The 19,126-nt window shown below is 37.3% G+C and overlaps 1 protein-coding gene across 1 annotated transcript; it reads left to right on the forward strand.

Moving 5' to 3' along the window:
* The first annotated feature begins 193 nt into the window (after positions 1-193).
* On the forward strand, positions 194-18,030 carry LOC117989566 (uncharacterized). The gene is made up of 14 exons (XM_069503705.1): positions 194-615; positions 1,678-1,862; positions 2,510-2,583; positions 3,367-3,472; positions 7,756-7,925; positions 8,937-9,427; positions 11,357-11,541; positions 12,425-12,556; positions 13,046-13,207; positions 13,675-13,840; positions 14,817-14,918; positions 15,766-15,953; positions 16,616-16,774; positions 17,877-18,030. Exons 1-13 carry the CDS (start codon positions 501-503, stop codon positions 16,769-16,771), a joined length of 2,232 nt encoding a protein of 743 aa, XP_069359806.1. The 5' UTR covers positions 194-500; the 3' UTR covers positions 16,772-16,774; positions 17,877-18,030.
* The last annotated feature ends 1,096 nt before the right edge of the window (positions 18,031-19,126 follow it).

Below are 19,126 nucleotides of genomic sequence, written 5' to 3' on the forward strand. Positions count from 1 at the left end.
ACCTTTCGTGTGCGAGGCTGACTCGCACTTGACCAGCTTTTATTTAAAAATCCCCGCTTCTACCCGTTTCTACTGTAGAGTTGGCAGAACTGCATACACATGGCAATACAACTACAAGGCATAGACACATGTCTAATGTCAATTTGAATTTTGATGAAGTGTCAATCTTGCTGCTGCTGTCGCCTGTCATTTTTCGTCACATTTAATTTTTTTGTTGCGCGTTGATGTGCTTCAGTGTATAGAATTTCATTTCTTCTAATTAAATAGTTATCGTACTAGAGATAATGAGTGTACGTGCATTAGTTTTCACACAGGCTCGCTGTGAAGTGAGCAAACGTGGGTGACGCGATACCCAATACAGAGAGGATGGTGGTCTCGTGAAGAATATTCAATAGTTTAATACCGCATTGTGAAATCGTCATTGTTTTCGCACAAATATTTAATATGATTGTTATGTAATTACTGCTAGTTTGTTATTGTGATATTTGAAGCTGTCGAAGATGAGGGCGGTCGCGTTGATCAGCGGTGGGAAGGACAGCTGTTACAATATGATGCAGTGTGTTGGTGCCGGCCACACGATCGTGGCGCTGGCCAACCTCCAACCTGTTCTCAAAGGTTACTTCTGACATTTTAAACACATCTATTCACCTATCACTTGTAACTATACAAATAATTTATTATATTACTGAGTAATATATCTATATCTTCTAGACAAACACGCTCCAATCTGGACTCAACATTGCTTTCCATGGCTGACTGTCGACTGTTGTTAGGTTATACTCGATAGGCTTGCCTATATTTCTATAAGAAAATATTAAGTAAAGTTGTCTGTGATTATGAAATTCTAAGCTCATAAAATGGTTTGATAATTATTTATACAAAATCAAGCCCAAAAATATAAAAAATTTGATGAAAAACTTTTTAAGATTAGTCATTTTGGCGGCTGTACCGATTTTGACGCAACTTTCACTATACATATTTGTTTAGTATAGACAAAATTGTGGCCAGCTGCTAGTTTTATTGTTATTATGGCTATATCTACCCTAGTATAGACATATTAGTAATAATCATGCCTTTTGTATTTTGTATGAATATAAATACTTAATGAATGAATATAATTATAGGCATATTAGGCATATTAAATACTACCATGTTTATTTATAAAATACTGTCCCCTTATATTTGAAATCTAATATATATAAGCTACAAATAAATTTTTCTAATTTTTTTATTTGGAAAAGATCAATGTTTTTGATGTAAACTATTAAGTAAATATGGAAAAACAATTAAATAAAACTCAGTATGTCTATTTTTACTAAATAAATAATTTATTTGTGCTGTAATAATGAATAATAATTTTTACAAACAAGTGAGAATATCACTTTAAAATATAAACACAATAAAATTCATTGGGGCTTCGATCCCAAGCACGCACCTCTAAATTTTTAGAGTTATGTGCATTTTAATTAATCAAATATCACTTGCTTTAACAGTGAAGGAAAACATGACGCCTGAGAGTTCTCCATAATGTTATCAAAGGTGTGTGAAGTCTACCAATCCGCACATGGCCAGCATGGTAGATCATGCCCAAAACCCTTCTCACTCTGAGAGGAGCCCCATGCTCTGTAGTGAGCCGGCGATGGGTTGATCATGATGATGATGATTCTTTTGTTTTAGATGAACTGGACAGCTACATGTATCAGACAGTAGGTCACCAGGGTATTTCCCTGTATGCGGAGGCAATGGGTTTGCCTCTATACAGAGAGATAATATCCGGTGTTGCGGTGGACCAAGGCAGGAACTATAAGCCAACTGACAATGATGAGGTGGAAGATTTGTATAGGCTTTTGGCAAGAATTAAGGTAAGGTTCTGGACATCCGAAAGATAAGATTTTGTAAACGCCAGACAATTGGGTGTGTGGAAGTCATGTGGAGAGAGTTCTGTATGATTAATATGTATCTTTATACTTAAATACTTTAAATAGTATTTCATTGAGATGGCCTAGGGTGTAAGACGTCTGTCTCCTATTTGAGAAGCTGTGGGTTCAATCTTGGGCACACAGCTCTAGCTTTTTGAAAGTTATGTTCATTTTAAGTAATTTAATATGACATGCTTTAATGGTGAAGGAAAACATCTTAAAGAAATCTGCATGCCTCAGAGTTGACCATAATGTTTTTAAAGTTGTGTGAAGTCTACTAAGTCAACTTGGCTAGTGTGGTAGACTATGGTCATCCAGTGGCATGCAGGTCATAGAGGCATAAATGCACTGCTTACCCCAGTTGTAATAGCTCAATGCAAATTTTACATTATGACCTGCCAGTAAACAGGTTCCTACCTAACTAATGCCTACCCTGGCTTCAAACCCTGTGCACGCCACTGGGTCATACCCTTCTCATCCTGAGAGGTGACAGTGCACAGTAGTGAGCTGGTGATGGGTTGATCAGGATGATGATGGATGATACTTTGTAGTATATTCAGTAGCATAATAACGTATATATTTTTTTCCAGAATGAAATAGATATAGATGCAGTGGCATGTGGAGCCATTTTGTCAGACTACCAAAGAGTTAGGGTGGAGAATGTGTAAGTGTTTAATATTTTTATTTTCCTTCTCCAGCGGATATACTTATACTGCTGATATAAAGAGCCTCTCATTGGCACAGTAAACTATAAACCTATAAACTTCAAAAAAAATTGGCGTAGTTTGCAATCAGCGTGTACATGTTCCTTGAACCTATTGGGCCAATGTGTTCTGGAGCCATTCGATAAAGGAAAAGTGAAATATTTGTCATTAATTTTGTCAAATGTACGTTTAAAATACTTACTTTCTGTTATGGTTACTAATGGATAGCTAAATACGTAAATATTTTTAAAATAATCCGCAGGATAAGTGCCATGGTAATTTTTACAGAAAACTTGCACATTATTCAAAGAATTAAATTTAAAAATCGAAAACTTATACTGTTTTTGGGCTGTAATTTTAAAATGCTAGAAGATATTTCTTGTTTTATAACTGTTTATTATTAACAAGGATATGTACTAGCAAGAAATAAAAAAAATCTGATGAAATACATTGTTTCTTTTTTTCAATAATTTTTAAAGTGGCACACACCCTAGAAAAAAATAAAAAATGAATAACTTGAAAACAATACACTTTTGCATAAGCACTTTAGGGGTCGTTTGATATCTAACGTCCTGTACTATAACCCCTTAACGGTATCGTGTCCTATTTTCCTGTAACCTTGTATATTTATATTCATAATGGTTACTACTCATGATAGTTTAAAAGCTTGATTAATCAATTCATTCAACTTTTTTTTATACCTTGTGTGTATTAGTTTGAATAGGTGTACAATTTGTTTTTAGATGTCAGAGGCTAGGTCTAGTATCCCTTGCATACTTGTGGAGGAGAAACCAGAAAGAGCTGCTGCAGGAAATGATAGCCAGTGGTGTTGAAGCCATCATTATCAAGGTTCTAGTACAACATTCAACTTATATAATAATAATAATAGATGATGCCCGGGACTTTTTAAAAATCCTGTGGGAACTCTTTGATTTTCTGGGATAAAAAGTAGCCTATGTCACTCTCCAGGTCTTAAAATATGCCCATGCAAAAAATTACGTCGATCCGTTGTGACGTGATTGAAGGAAAACCAATCAACCCAAAAACAAATACACTTTCGGGTTTATATGGGTAGTGATTTCACAATTTTAAAGATAAACACTATTTTATTACTTAATTTTAATCAGCCTTTACACTTTTTTATATAGGATAGTCATATTATTATAGGAACGCCGTAAACGGCATTATACCTAATCACAATAATAGTAAGTGTATTTTATATCTTTTTGGCTTTTATATTTATTTTGCACACGAACCGTGAGAGTAAAAACATACCGATAATAATACATCTTTATCTGTTCTGAAACAAACTAACCTAAAAGAGCTCCTGAACCCCCAAACCAGGAAAGCCCATGACAGGGATCAGTCTCTTTAACAAAGAAAACATGAGGGTAAAATCTAGGTATACATATTAAATAAATTGTACTACGCTCAGAAAATAATGTAGGTACATCGACCTTTAGAAGGAGATAGCGGATTTGTAGAGCATTGTCTCTGTCGTTAAGACCGACAGAACGTCATATAGGTAAGTGACAGAGACAACGCTCTACAAAGTCGAAATGACATTCTAAAGGCCGATGTACATTATTTTCTGCCGCATACAGTAGGTATAAACCGGTTACAACCGTCCAAACTTCATGTGTTAGTTACTAAGAAATTGGCCAATAATAATCATTCAGTGGTTTATTATTACATATCTCGTTGGGCGTTTATCGAGATATTTCGGGGCAAAAACAGACAGTGTTTATGCAAACGTAAACAATATACATTGTTTTAGCACATTATTAACCTCAGATTACTTATTAACTAGATTGTGGTGATGTTTACCAAATAATTATTTATCACCATAAGTATTTTATCTACATATATAGGATAATTAATAGGTGTGTCATAATATTGATGTGCCTAACTTATATTTATTACTTTGTATATTAATTAGCTAGACACCTACTTGCCTACAGTCTATTTGTATAGCAGGGATGGTAAATCATTTTTTACAACTATAACGTGAAACTTTCCTTCACTTCAGTTTTCAAAGAAAACTTACTAAACTGAAAAGACAAAATATATATTATAGAAACTCCTAAATTAATCACGGAATGGCACAATTTTCGCTTTGCTGTTGTTAAAAATGTAAGTGCAAAAGATTAATTAGATTACAATACTCAATGCCCAATTATTTTCTAAAAAGTGCCGAAGACCACACTTGCCGTATATAGTTTGCCTGTTTTATTCTCGTAAATATTTGTTTGTAAGATAAGGTGATTATTTATTTATTACGCTATAGGTAGGTCCATGTTGTATGAACATATTGCCATACATAAATATTTTCCCATCGATCATTTTATTAACTTTCCATCTACCTTATAGTATTATATTATATGTGACAAACGATTGTTATTTACCTAGTTTGAGTAGGTATATTGAACGCTGGAAATTACAATGTAAACTTTTGGAGTACCTATACTACGGCCACATTATGAGTAATACCTAACAAATACGACCTTCTGGTCATAATTCAATGGAAAAAAGTCAGAAGACCATCTGACCAAATAAGAATGTTTTGGCTGAAGAACTTACGCCATTAATGGTACTGAAAAAACTACCAGTCCTTGTATTGCGCAGGAGCGCTCAATGTTCAGATAGCCCAAATAAATGCCAGCCTCTGGTAGAGGACAGCATTACAAACAGAAATAAAAAAACAAAATTGACTGGGCGCACTGTGTTATTGGTTGTATTAACTAGTCGATACTAATAGCTAGTAACATGACCTTATCATTTAAGACTCCACTTATCTATTAATTGTCTGACGGTGCCTGCATTAACGGATGTACTTCGACCTCAATCTATCTTTTGTACCTACACAAATACTACCGATGGTCGTACATTAGATTACATGGGGTTATTCAAGGGGCGGAGCAACATATTTCTGAAAGGTCGGCAACGCATAGGCGGTTCCTCTGGTGCTGCAGATGTTCATGAGCGGCGGTAATCACGTAACATCAGGTGACCTGCCTGCTCGTTTGCTCGCTATTTTTATTAAAAAAAGTCAATATTAATTTTTCTGCATACGCGAACTATGTATAATATGCTGCCGTCTTCCGAAATGAGATGGTGCCATGTCAAAATTAAATAAATATTATGACGTCACATCTATGTGTATCAGACAAGCTCTCATACTAAGGGAGCGTTTTGAAGTTTAATAAAAAGTTGCTGATTTGACTATATTGGGCACCATACCTATTTATCTGGCGCGTCAAGCCATAAACAGACCGACAGCAAAGGCGAGCTAAGACGAATTGTGGGTGTGTCCGATAGACAGCGAACTGAACGCCCGTTCGCTTTTGCAGTTGCTGAAACAGCGAATGCGAGCGAAATTGGTAGGGGTTTGTGGCAGAGGAGTTTCTACAAAGTATAGATTTTTTTGGTAGGTATTTGTGAATTTGTAGAACCACAATTCGCCTTTGCTTGCCTTCGCTGCTACTCTACGCGTAATTAAATGCTGTCAACACAACGTCCGTCTTTCGCAAAAAGCTGAAAAAGGTGCTGCTTGAAACGCGTACCGATTTATCTTGTGATATGCAAACGGCTTTAAGCACTTATTCATAATATGGTTACGTGTTTTTGTTTAGAACTGTGTTAAGATATCTTAAACCAAAGAAGACTTTTTATGAGAGGAAAGACACGACGTATCATATTTTCTGTATCTGAAACTTGAGCAACGACTAAATTATTTGAAAGTCAATATTAAAAGTTTAAAAATATGCAAAGATCTGATACTCGTATCAAATTCCTTGGATATCTAATTTCGTTGTAGACTCGTATTTATTTACTGTCGTTATATTGATTTGTGGTCCTTGTGGTTAGTCAGTGAATGGAATGACTTTATAAAGTTATAAGTATGTTCTTGCTAAGCAAAATAGTATGATTATGCTAGATGATGCTCGCGACTTCGTCCGCGTGGATTTAGGTTTTTACTCTTTGATTTTCCGGGATCAAAAGTGGCCTATGTCCTTCCCAGGATAAAATAAATAAAAATAATCTTTATTATCTTAACAAACATGTAACTAATATTGACAGGCTGTAGTGTGAGGCCCTGCCTCCTGAAGTAGTGAAAACTGTGTTTCAAGATACAAGCTATCTCTGTACCAAATTTCATCAATCAGTTAAACGGATGAGCCATGAAAAGCTGGCAGACAGACAGACACTTTCGCATTTATAATATTAGTATGGATTATTATGTAACTTTATAAGTAGGTAAGATTTTCGGAGCAAAATATAATGTTTTGTATTATGCTATGTTAAATTGTTTGTATAGGTACTTAGTCAAACTCGTTTGTACTTTCCTAACTTTCCTTGGAAACTTAACACTGTGTTGTGTCGTTTGATTGATTACTTATAGTCCGCGACAGGTCGAGATGGCAATCGGGGTATGAGGCGGGGGTATGCCCCGCACACCCACGCTCGCCCACAACTGGTTAGCGCGGGGGTGTGCGGGGCGTTACCTCCCCGGTTGCCATCTCAACCTGTCGCGTACACCTAGTTTCTTTTTCTATCTTTCGAAAGAGCCCTTTAATATGATATTTAACCGTTAGCCTTTAGTAAAATTAGGTGTTAACTCCAACAAACAAGTGCCTTCTCTGCGACACTGCCTCGTCTTATGGTCCTCTGAAGTATATTGGCGTATATTATATGCAATCGCTAGCCAGCTTGTCGACTTTTGTAATAAATAATAATTAATAAATAAATGTTTTTGTTTGCAAAATTGTGGGCATAACAAGTTAACAATAACACAACAGTCCCTTACACAATCGACTGTCACCGACAGTGTGCAAATATTTAGCTTGAAATTAATATTAACATTTATAATCAAAATCGAAAACTTTAGTCACTTAATTATACTCGTATATAATGTCAAACAGTACAATTTCAAATTACTCAGTCAAATTATACAATATTATAGATTATTGATACATAAAAATAGTTAGGTTAACTGGTTATTTTTAGTATGTCATTCCATATAAACAAAGGATTTGAAAGCATTCCGCAAACAGCGGTTACACATTGCCCGGCACTCGCCGGTCGCATTAGGCAGGACATTTCAGAAAATGACGTGTTTTTTTACAAAATAGGTGGCAGCGTTAGGTCTGGATCCACGGATACACCTGGGTATGACGCTCAAAGAAATCCAGCCCCATCTTCTAGTCATGCAGGAGAAATATGGACTCAACGTGTGTGGTGAGGGTGGCGAATACGAGACCTTCACGCTCGACTGTCCGCTATTTAGAAAGAAATTAGTTATGTGAGTATATTTCTTATTTATCTCTACATAGTAAAAAATAAAGTCGCTTCCCGCTGTCTGTATGTATGAACGCGTAGATCTTTTAAACTACGCAACGGACTTTAATGCGGTTTTCACCAATAGATAGAGTAATGCAAGAGGAAGGTTTATAGGTATAGTTTAATATTGGTTTGTGTTAATTTGTTGAAATGACGATATTTGAACAAAATGTTGGAAGAAATCAAGCTTCCATCGAAAATTAACAAATATTCCGCGCAACAAAACGAGATGGCGGTGGGCGCATTTATAATATTAGTATGGAAGTGACACTACATAAGTATCTACATTGCAAGTTGCCACCCATGCGAAGCCGGGGCGGGTCGCTAGTCTAAATATATAAAAGGAAAAGGTGACTGACTGATCTATCAACGCACAACTCAAACCGCTGGATGAATTGGGCTGAAATTTGGCATGTAGTTATTATGATGTAGACATTCGCTAAGGATTTTTGAAAATTCAACCCCCTAAAGGGGCTAAAATAGGGATTGGGAAATCGTGTGGTCCACACAGTCGCGAGCATGAGCTAGTCTAAATATATATAAGCTGACTGACTGACTGATATATCAACGCACAGCTCAAACTACTGGACGGATTGGGCTAAAATTTAGCATGCAGACAACTTATAGGCAACTAAATTTTTCTATTTTTTACACAACTGCCGATAATAAGAAGTGTAAAAGTATTCAAGGTTCTTGTTAAGTTGTATGTATGTATGTATGTGAGTTTCTTTATTCCACTATAACTTTTAAATGCCTGAACAGATTTGGATGTATGGGCTATCCGCTATCGCTAGAATCCTTAAATCATCCCGAGTAATATAAATTAAAAAAAATCAATATGGCGGATGTAAGGCGCCATTTTCACTGTGAATATTTTAGTTTATAGTTCATTTTTTGGAAGGGCAGTCGTGTTTTTAATTTTTTTTTAAGTTCGAATCGTTTAAAGTCCGTTTAACGAATATTTTGTCCACAGAGATGAAAAAGAAATGGTGATACATACCGAGGACCCAGTAGCTTCTGTTGGCTATTTAAACTTAAAATTACACTTAGAGCATAAAGAGAATTACGAAACAATCAAACTACCTCCAACTGTGAGAAACTCATTAGATTTTGTAAAAGACTTGAGCGATACAGTGTTTAGCGACATAAGTGATATGGAACTGAGTGAGACCGAACTAGAATCTATCGAGAAATTAGAGAAAGTTGACAAAAATGAACTTAACCCTTTACTTACGTACTCCGGAGACAATGTTAAAGCGCTTAATTTAAGTGATAATGAATATGAGGAAAGTGTAGAGGATGGATACTACTACGATGAAATGCACGGGTCCAGTGAAATACAGCCGGTGTTGGATCATAGAACGATATACGGGAACAGACACGGGTGGTACTTCATCGGAGGCATAGTCGGTGAGGGTGTCGATACGGCTGTAGCGACTACGGACGCTATGAAGAAACTCATTAGTAGGTAAACTTGTGCAAGAGCTTTTCTTTTATGTGCTACTTGGTGCATGATTTATGTTTAGGGTTGCCATTAGTGAATAAGTTTAATGAAGAAAATTTTTTAAAAACCCTTTTCAAAATGTTATCAAAATTACCTTTATCTACACTTATATCTTAAAATCCTGATAATGAATTCATAAAGAATAGTTAAATAATGATAAATATGATTTATTAATTACTAACATCTCTATTATAAAAAAAATAACCTAAAATACATGGTGGCGTTTTAGATGCGTTGCGTTGCAGATTTTAAACGCGATGTTACCATTATATTTATATGTGGATTTTAATATATGAATTTAGATAAAGTAGTGTAGCTGGGTACATATTAATTTAAAACCGGGAAATATTTTTGAATAAAATAGACATTAAATACAAATATTTAATTTCTATTTTGGAACCATTCTCCGATTAGGCTTCCGATACGATGTCACATAAAAATAGTTTTTTGCAAGTTTAATACTTGTCAGTAAGTTTATAAAAGACTGGATGTTTTTGTGTATAAATCAATTTGACTACCAAAAAACCTTTTGTCTAACATATTTTCGCTTCGTTTCTACCAAGAACGTATTTCAAGGCATTTTCATGATTTTAGTATAAACGTGAAAATTCACTGCTTACATTGCATGTAAACCAGTCATTTCATGTCTGATAATATTTTAAGTTAGAAATAAGATATTCGGCAAAAAATGGTTCAATAAATAGCATAATGTTTGACATACTTTTAATCAGGGTACAAAAAAAACAGTTAAAAAAACATTTTTTTAAATTTAAAACTTAAAAAAAAAACATGTTTAAAACACTTGTCTTAACCCAATGCCAACCCTGATTTTTAATGCATCAGCCATCAATATAAGGCAGATTTTCCCGACATTTTTTCAAGGCTGGAGCGTTCAGAAAGATGGCAACACTGATGTTTGTTGTATAACGCGTAAAATTTAGTTCCTCACGCGCCATTTTAACTTTATGTGTCAAATTTCATTTCAAAAGTACGATTTTTGTCCTTATTTTAAAGGTGAACCGTATTTTTGACATGACAGTTGACCGATAGAGTTAAAATGGCGCGTAAGGAGTCATTTTGTACGGACTATATGCTGTTTAAAAGATGACAGATCACTCGATAAGATAGTATGCACTACCAGTACATTATCGTTGTCAGTTTTATCTCATTATTTAACTTTGTTATTGTTTGGGTGCAACTTATTATGTATATTAGGAATAATAAAGTAATTATTTAGTCACCTTAGTCACACAGTGCTAATAAAATGAATAATTAGAAAACATAGTACTCACAGTACGCGGGCAAAAGACATGAACATCGTTCTTTAGAAGGAGATAGCATATTTGTAGAGCACTATCTCGGTCGTTGAGACCGACAAAACGTCATGTTGGTATGAGTGACAGAGACAACGCTCTACGAACCTGCAATGTCATTCTAAAGGCCGATGTTCATCACTTTCGGCCGGTTACTGTACATGATATTCAGTCCTTAATTATGTAATAAAATACCAAAATGTGTTACTAGATGATGCCCGCGACGTCGTCCGTGTGGATTTAGCTTTTTAAAAATCCAGAGAACTCAAGAAGAACAGAAAGATCCAAAGAAACTGTTTGATTTCCTGGGACAAAAAGCACTACTATTCTCATTGAAATTTCAACTTACACGTCATGTAATTATGGTCTATTTTGAAAACTTCCTTGCTTTGCTGTGCCACCAGTGGGCGCCGGGTCTCAGGAATATATAATTTCTAAGTTGGCTCAGGTCTGGCCTGATGGTTGAGTTGAAGAAATGGTTGCGTTTACCATTATGGCGCTGCTCAGACAACCACGTTGATCGTCGCGTCAAAAAACTTTGAAAAAATATAAACTGACATGCTATAAAAATTTCAGACCTCCTCGACTCGGTAAACTTGCAACTACCCGACATATGTTCAGTGAACATATACATGCGTGATATGGACGAGTACGCGGCACTCAACAATGTCTACGTCGATACTTTCTCGTTCCCCAACCCCCCAACACGAGTGTGCGTGCAGTGCCCTCTGCCGAAGAACGTCGGACTTATATTGGACGGGGTAAGAACGTGGTCCCATAAGAATAAATATTAAATTTGTACTTTTTCGGTTGTACTCAATCTATAAGACGCATTGACAAGTTTAGAAGTAATCAAGTGTAAAAACACGATTCTGACTCTTAAGGTTGAGATCTATTATAGAGCGCACTTTGACTTTTCTCAGACTTAAGAAGTTAAGACCTTGTTAAAACGAGACAGCGTTATTTATCTGAAACTTGAGTCTGACCAAAGTCTAAGTGAGCTCTATAGATCTCAGCCTTAGTCTACTACAATGTGGACAGACTTAATAGGCCGAATTTGGGATAGTGTATTGCCAGACGCCCATGAAGTTTAAAAGTTTAAGGTTGCCTTGGCAGGGGGTTTTAACGATACTAAGTGTCTGGCAATGCATGACGTGATTTCTGATACTATTTCGAAGAAAATAATATTAAAAAAATTAGACTTTATACTTACGTAGGATTTTTAGGGTTCCGTACCTCAAAAGGAAAACTGAACCCTTATAGGATCACTTTGTTGTCTGTCTGTCTGTCAAGAAACCTCCCAAACACCCTATGGTGTTCGGGACACAAGTGTACTTCCCGTTGACCTAGAACCATGCGGTTTGGCAGGAAGGTAGGTCTTATAGCAGACATGAGGGGGAAAATCTAAAAACCGTGAGTTTGTGGTAACATCACAAGAAAAAAATTAAAATGTGTTCATGAACTAATATTGCTATTTTCAACTTTCAAAGTAAGATTACTATACCAAGTGGGGTATCATATGAAAGGGCTTTACTTGTACATTTTTATTTAGGCTTATTTTTAGGCATAATGGTTTTTGATTTATCGTGCAAAATACTTACTTAATCAATTAATTTGGCCCTTATTTATGCATAAATGTTCTAGGTTGCATATAAAGCAGTCAACGAAAATAACCAGGAAAGTGACGGAATCTCGAAGGAGCGCGTGACGATGCATGTTCAAGGAATATCGCATTGGGCGCCGGCGAATATTGGACCGTATAGTCAAGCTGTTAAGGTATAGTTTTATTTATAGAAGAAAACACTATTCTTACTATTTTATCCATAACTAGCTTTTGCTCGCCCCTTCGTCCGCGTGGACTACACAAATTTCAAACCCCTATTTCACCCCCTTAAGGGTTGAATTTTCAAAAATCCTTTCTTAGCGGATGCGTACGTGTCATAATAGCTATCTGCATTCTGCATGCCAAACTTCAGCCAGATCCGTCCAGTAGGTGGAGCTGTGCGTTGATAGATCAGTCAGACAGTCAGTCACCTTTTCCTTTTATATATTTAGATATTCTATCTTTTGAACTTTATCTATTTTTTTCATAACAATTTAGTTTCACAGAGCTCATCCAAACAATTTTTTTCCTTCAACCAAAAAAAATTGTATTCCTTAACGGCTCTTGACAGACCCCTTGACAATAAAGTGATCCTAGAAGAATTCCTTGTTTCTCTGGATATACGGAGCCCTAAAAAACACACTAACCCATTTATATGGTAGGTGGGCGAAGTGCTGGGCACGTGCGGGCAGATCGCTCTCGTGCCGGGTTGTATGAAGCTGACGGAAGGCGGAGCGCGCGCGCAGTGCTCGCTCGCTCTGAGACACCTGACGCGCGTGCTGCGCGCGGCGCACTCGCGGGCACACATCCGCAGTGTCGTACAGGTAACATGTTACTGTGATTGTACCGGGTGGTGAAAAAAGGCCTGGTGGAAGGCTACGGCCGAGGCTAGTTACCACCCTACCGGCGACGTGCCCCCAAGCGATTTAGCGTTCCGGTGTAATGACGCGCAAGGGCATGGAATTTAATGAAATTGCCATATCCCTTCCAGGTTAGCCCGCTATCACCTTAGGCTGCATCATCACTATTTGGCATGTGATTGCAGTCCATGCGCTGGACTGCAATCACATGCTTATAGAATAAAAACACCAAACATGGACTAGCTTCCCAGCTTTCCATGACTATTATTGATACTAGCCATGACTAATATTCTTCAGTAAAATCTCAAGAGGATAAACACGAAAGGAATTCATACAATCTAGTAATTTGATTCTTGCAAAATTTTATATTTTGAAAAAAATGTTACATTTACGGTTTGGACTTGTGCTTACGGTGTGTTAATATTACTTAGAGCGTTTGTTACGTGACCGGTCGAGGCGCGGCCCGGGAAGCTAGGAGGCAGTTGGAGCGACGTACGGCGGGCGCTATAGTCCAGTGCGCTGTGGTGGAGGCCTTACCGCGAGCAGCGTGTGTCGAGTGGCACGCGTGGGCGCACACGGATAACAACCGGTTCGAATGTGAGTGGATATTTATCTGTTTGACCTCAGAAATTAGGACTAATTAGTGTTAATTTAGTTATAACTTTGGGGGTAGGTCGCGATAAAATGACAGCTGCAGCGTGATGCATGGAGCGTCATGTAGTATAGGGCAAGGTGGAGGGTGCCAGAGGACGAGATAAGTCACCTATACGATGGACCGACCAAATTAAATCCGCTGTGGGCGGTCCCGTGCACGAGTGTACTACACTATCGGCCAGTAGGGAGAAGTGGCGAATGCTCGTGAGGCGCATAGCATCTGTGCCCAAAAACCTCACTTTGTGATTGTGATGACTCTGTCAAGAGTGTTACGACGAAGAAGTACAGCGTGACGAGCGTATAATGAACTATGATTGGCTGACTATAACTAATGCCGAAAATACATTACCCAGAATACTATAAATTCATACAATCATAACAATCGAGATTATATTATCAAAATGATAATAAAATTTTCGTAATCGATTCGCTGAACTATTCGCCTGTTTGGTTATAAATAAATCAAACTAACAGTAACTCCAAACCGGTCTAAAAAAAATATGCTTTCCTTTCCACAATAATCTCTGGGTTCAAAGTTTTCAACTAACAGGTTTCTCTAGTTTAGAAATTTTTCTACAACCGAATCGATACTAATTGCTGCCGTAGGGTAATATTTTTTTGGCATGTATTTAAATGGTAATTTTTTAATGATTGATCGATTCCCTTTCCTTGAGAGAAAATAAATCAAATCAATTGTTATTTAATTATGTTTAGAACTACGCAATTTTTGTTTAACTTACTAACCTAACCTAAGATTTTGGGCGGATAAATGGCCAGTCACGTATTCAATCATCAAAAAAACTCAAAGATATTTAGAGTATCAAATAATATTTTCCCTATCTTTCCACAATATAAGAAGTTTTTGACCTATTCCATTTTTAATCTATTTTGATGATCTATATTCATGATTTTCGTACAGATGAAGAGACGGGCTGCAACGTGGGCGACTACAAAGTGGCCATCACGAGGCGATGGAACTATGAGAACACTGTCGCTGCTATTGTTTGTTACGTTGCTACAGGTACGTTTAAATTGAGGAGCCGGCAAACACGGTATTTGACAACTAGTCAAATCAGTAACTTTTTATCAAACGTCAAAATGCAGCTTAGTATGCGAGCTTCTTTGAAATACTGAAATGTGACGTCACAATCATGCCATGTACTTTTTTAGTTTAATCGATAATTTTTAATGATTATTACACTTAAAACTAACAAAAGACGTGGATTTTACGTATTTTGGAAGACCCTCTATTTAATAATCACTGAGAAATAATTTATTTATGACATAGGCAAGTACCCAATTGCAAGAAACCCGATCAGATCAGGCCATCTGCCAAGCATAGTGATTATGGGCAAACCCTCCCGTTGGGAGAGGCCTTAGTCAAGCTGTGGATTAAAGGCTGTTGATAGGCAATAGCCTATCAATAGATGAATCGCACGAAACGAAAATTTTACAGGAGGAGCAAAGAGAAAGCTGTTGAAAAATTTCTGTAATTGTACCATTTTAATCGAAATCACGAATTTCGAACTCAATATAATTTTTTTTTTTTAATTTAACTCGAATGTTTCGATAGTACTGCTGAGGGAGATGTCATTCTGTCGCGGAAAAACGAACATTTAAATTTCAAGCTTTATAGATGCACCCAGTAACCATTTGAATAGACTAGTGGAATAGGGTGCCTGCAATCTTCAAAATGAGAACTCACTCGCCATTTTAGCTCTAAGTGTAACTGTCATGTCAAAACTTATAATAAGGACAAATCGCACTTTTGACACGAACTGTCGTGTTTACGCATAACGTTAAAATGGCGAGTGAGAACTCAACATTTGCATTATGCATTATACCTACAATAAGGGGGATTTTGCCAGGTTCGTCCCCCTCAACGTGTCAAGTGTCGTTCCCGGACGCGGCGGCGTGCGACCGCCACCGCACGCACGCCGCCAACATCTCCCGCACCGACCTCGAGGCCGTCCTCGATTATGCGCTCAGAAAACTGCTCAACGACTGCCACGAGCGCGAACCTTGCCCCGCACTCTATGTCAGGATATTCTACCAGGTTCGTGCTTGTATAGTACGTGACTGCTCGAGATGGAAATGTGGTGTGAGGCTAGGGGGCGGCCCGCACACCACCCGCGCTATCCCGCACCACTGTGCAGGGCGTCCCCACCTCAATTGCCCTGTCGCGTACATCATAGTAAAAAGACCCTTTCACAATACTTGCAGTGCGACGCGACGTCGCACCGTAAAATTTCTACAATGCATTGTAATTTTCATGGGAAAGCATTGAGGTGCGATGTCGTTCTCCCGATGCGACGTCGCACTGTAAGTATTGGAAATGCTCTAATTTCCCGGAACGACCTCTCTAGGCCCTACAGTCTGCACGACTACGCGCTACTCAACAATAGCCAAGTCTACATTAAAATATTCTACCATCATTTGTTTTCGAAGCTAAGCTTGAACATCTACAATCGCAGCGTTCAAGTCGATTTTATATTATTTCGGCGATCGAACGCAGAAAGTCATCAAAACGCGATGCAGACGCAAAATCGCCAATCACTGATGCTAAAAGCATTGTCTGCTATGGGCTATGGCCTCGGTATAATGCGATGTGTATTGACTAGCTTTCAAATAATACCGTGCATGCGAGGAATATCAATATGTAAATTTATCCTTAGAAATAGGTATCCATACAATATCCGTGCGTTAAAATGTCCTCAGGTATGGGGTTCTCCATCGCCTCAAAGCATGGCGGCCGCCGCAGCGACAGTCGGCAGCCGCCTCAACGCGCGGGTGGCGTTGAGCGCGGTGCCCGTGGTGGCGCTGCACAACGCCTTCACCTTCCTCTCCATCAGCGGCCTGCGCTTGCAGGAGTAGCTCGTGAGTATCATCATCATCACAGTTCCGACTAAAAGATAGCGCGCACCTCGGTAAATTTCAGTACATTTTTTTCCCGCAAAATCTGTGAACTATATGGAAGCGCGCGCACCGCACCGGATTTTGATACATTTAAATTCAAGTTTACGTATTTTAAAACTCACTGCAACGTGGTGCGCGCTAGCTCTAAAAGACTAGATTGTTATAACGGCGCCCAGTATACGCCGAGTTTCGGTCCCTTATTAAAATTGTATGAACATCTATGGAACGGAAGTCAAGCGCTGCCGTCGATGCATTAATTTTAATAAGCGCCCGAAACGCAGCGCATGGACGTGCGCCTCGGGCTCCTGTTATTACAGTGCCCGACAGAAAATATTGTACATTGACCTTTAGAAAGAGGTAGCGGTTTTGTAGAGCGTTGTCATTGGTCGTTGAGAACGACAAAACGGTATGAGAGACCAAAGCCGATAACTCTTTGTAATAGTCGATGTACAATATTTCCAGCCGGCTACTGTAGTCTCTTAGCGTTGTCCCACTTAGGTTTATATCTCCCATTTTGCCTGGTTTTGAGCATCTGCTTTTTTGTGTTTATTGGCTCTCAGGTCTACGCTCACGACGTCTACCCAGCATTTTCTTGGACACCTTCGAGATTTAGCTCCAGGGACGTCCTACTTACTTGATTTCAATGCGACATGGCCATACTACCTAAGTCGGGGCTCTTGCAACTAACTTATCACCGATGTTACGCACACAGAGTCTACCACGGATGTGATCATTGCGTAGTCGGTCGCGAGCGTTGCACACCCACCACAGCACAGAATCATCACAAATGCACCACCTATTCTAACATCATTATTTCGAAAATCCTCTTCTTCTTGAAATCTTGAAAGTTTTAAGGACAACAAAATCTGATGTTCGAAACTAATCAAATGGAATCGGTGCGTTGTGGATACGCACTTTAGGTGTGACGCGCACAAATAAGTACATCAATCCCAAGTTTGCAACGTTGAAAAAGCAAAACAAAATAAATAAATAGAATTTGCAACAAAAATTATTTTTTGCAGTATTAACAATATAATTGTTATTTTATACTTTTTGCTTGCAGGTACCCAGCTCATGAAATAAGAATGCAGATGCTTTATTGCCGTTTTAAAAATATATTTGCTGAATATTTTTCAGTGTTTATAAAATTTTGTTAATTATGCTACCGAGTTTACCATATTTTAAGTCAAAATATATAAATTATTTTTATTGCATAATATCTGTGTTTCAATTCACCCAGAACAATAAAAACAACGGGTCAAATTAAATTTACTTTATTTTTTTACAAAATTGACCGAACAGTGCGAGATTTCTAGAACGTTTACACTTGCATTAAGTAGACATAAAAGTTATAATTATTTAACTTACAAGTAAGTCTTATTCACCTGTGTCAATAAAGCAATGCAATTTTGAGGTATGTAAACACACCGGAACCAGTTGTGTATACCATAAAAAAGTTACATGATTTGACGAAATTATCTGCTGACATATCTTAAAAATTGTCACTAAGTAAATTATGATTAATAATAAAGAAAGCATAATTATAAACTAAACTTCGATACATTACACTTAATCAGTATTAGTTGAAGTTACTGATTATATCTCTAATACAAGGTATAATACACAACATATTGGGACAATTGCACTCAGCAGTGGTTAAAAGACGATAGCGCGCAGGGACCATAAGGAAACAATGCTTAGACGGATGCCAGATTGCGTTGCGACAGTATAAATTAAATTTTTTTTTTCTACACATACTTTTCTGTCATAATATTCAATCAACTAAATGCCAGGATATTCTTGTTTAAGTTTAAAGGAAATTGAACCATGATCAATAATTTTGTCTATATGGGACTCTTAGAACAATAATAGTGATGTAAAACCAGTAGAAATGATTGTATCAAAATGATGCGATTCCAAACATTGATTTTCTGTACAAAATCATGGCCGATGATTCTTTAGAGATTGAGCATCATATGACATTATTTAGAGATAGAATTAAAAGTACACAAAATGTTTTTTAACCAAATGGCGTAACGAACAACCATACATATTGCTATCAAAAAGTAACTCTTACGTACATCAAAATAATGCACCGTTTCACTGAACACTAAAAAATTAGAAAATATAGAAGTATTGATAAATCTTGAACATCGCCCGAGAAATCGGAAGCGCCTAAAATTCTCTATGTAAGTAATACTAAGTATAATATGATCCATGATAGAATAAATAATTTCTATATAATGAAAACTAAATAATATTATACTCTTCGATATATAATTTAATAATCTGTTAATAAACTTTATTTATTGG

Source organism: Maniola hyperantus, chromosome 16, assembly GCF_902806685.2.
Source record: "Maniola hyperantus chromosome 16, iAphHyp1.2, whole genome shotgun sequence".
In the NCBI taxonomy this organism is placed as follows: Eukaryota; Metazoa; Arthropoda; class Insecta; order Lepidoptera; family Nymphalidae; genus Maniola; species Maniola hyperantus.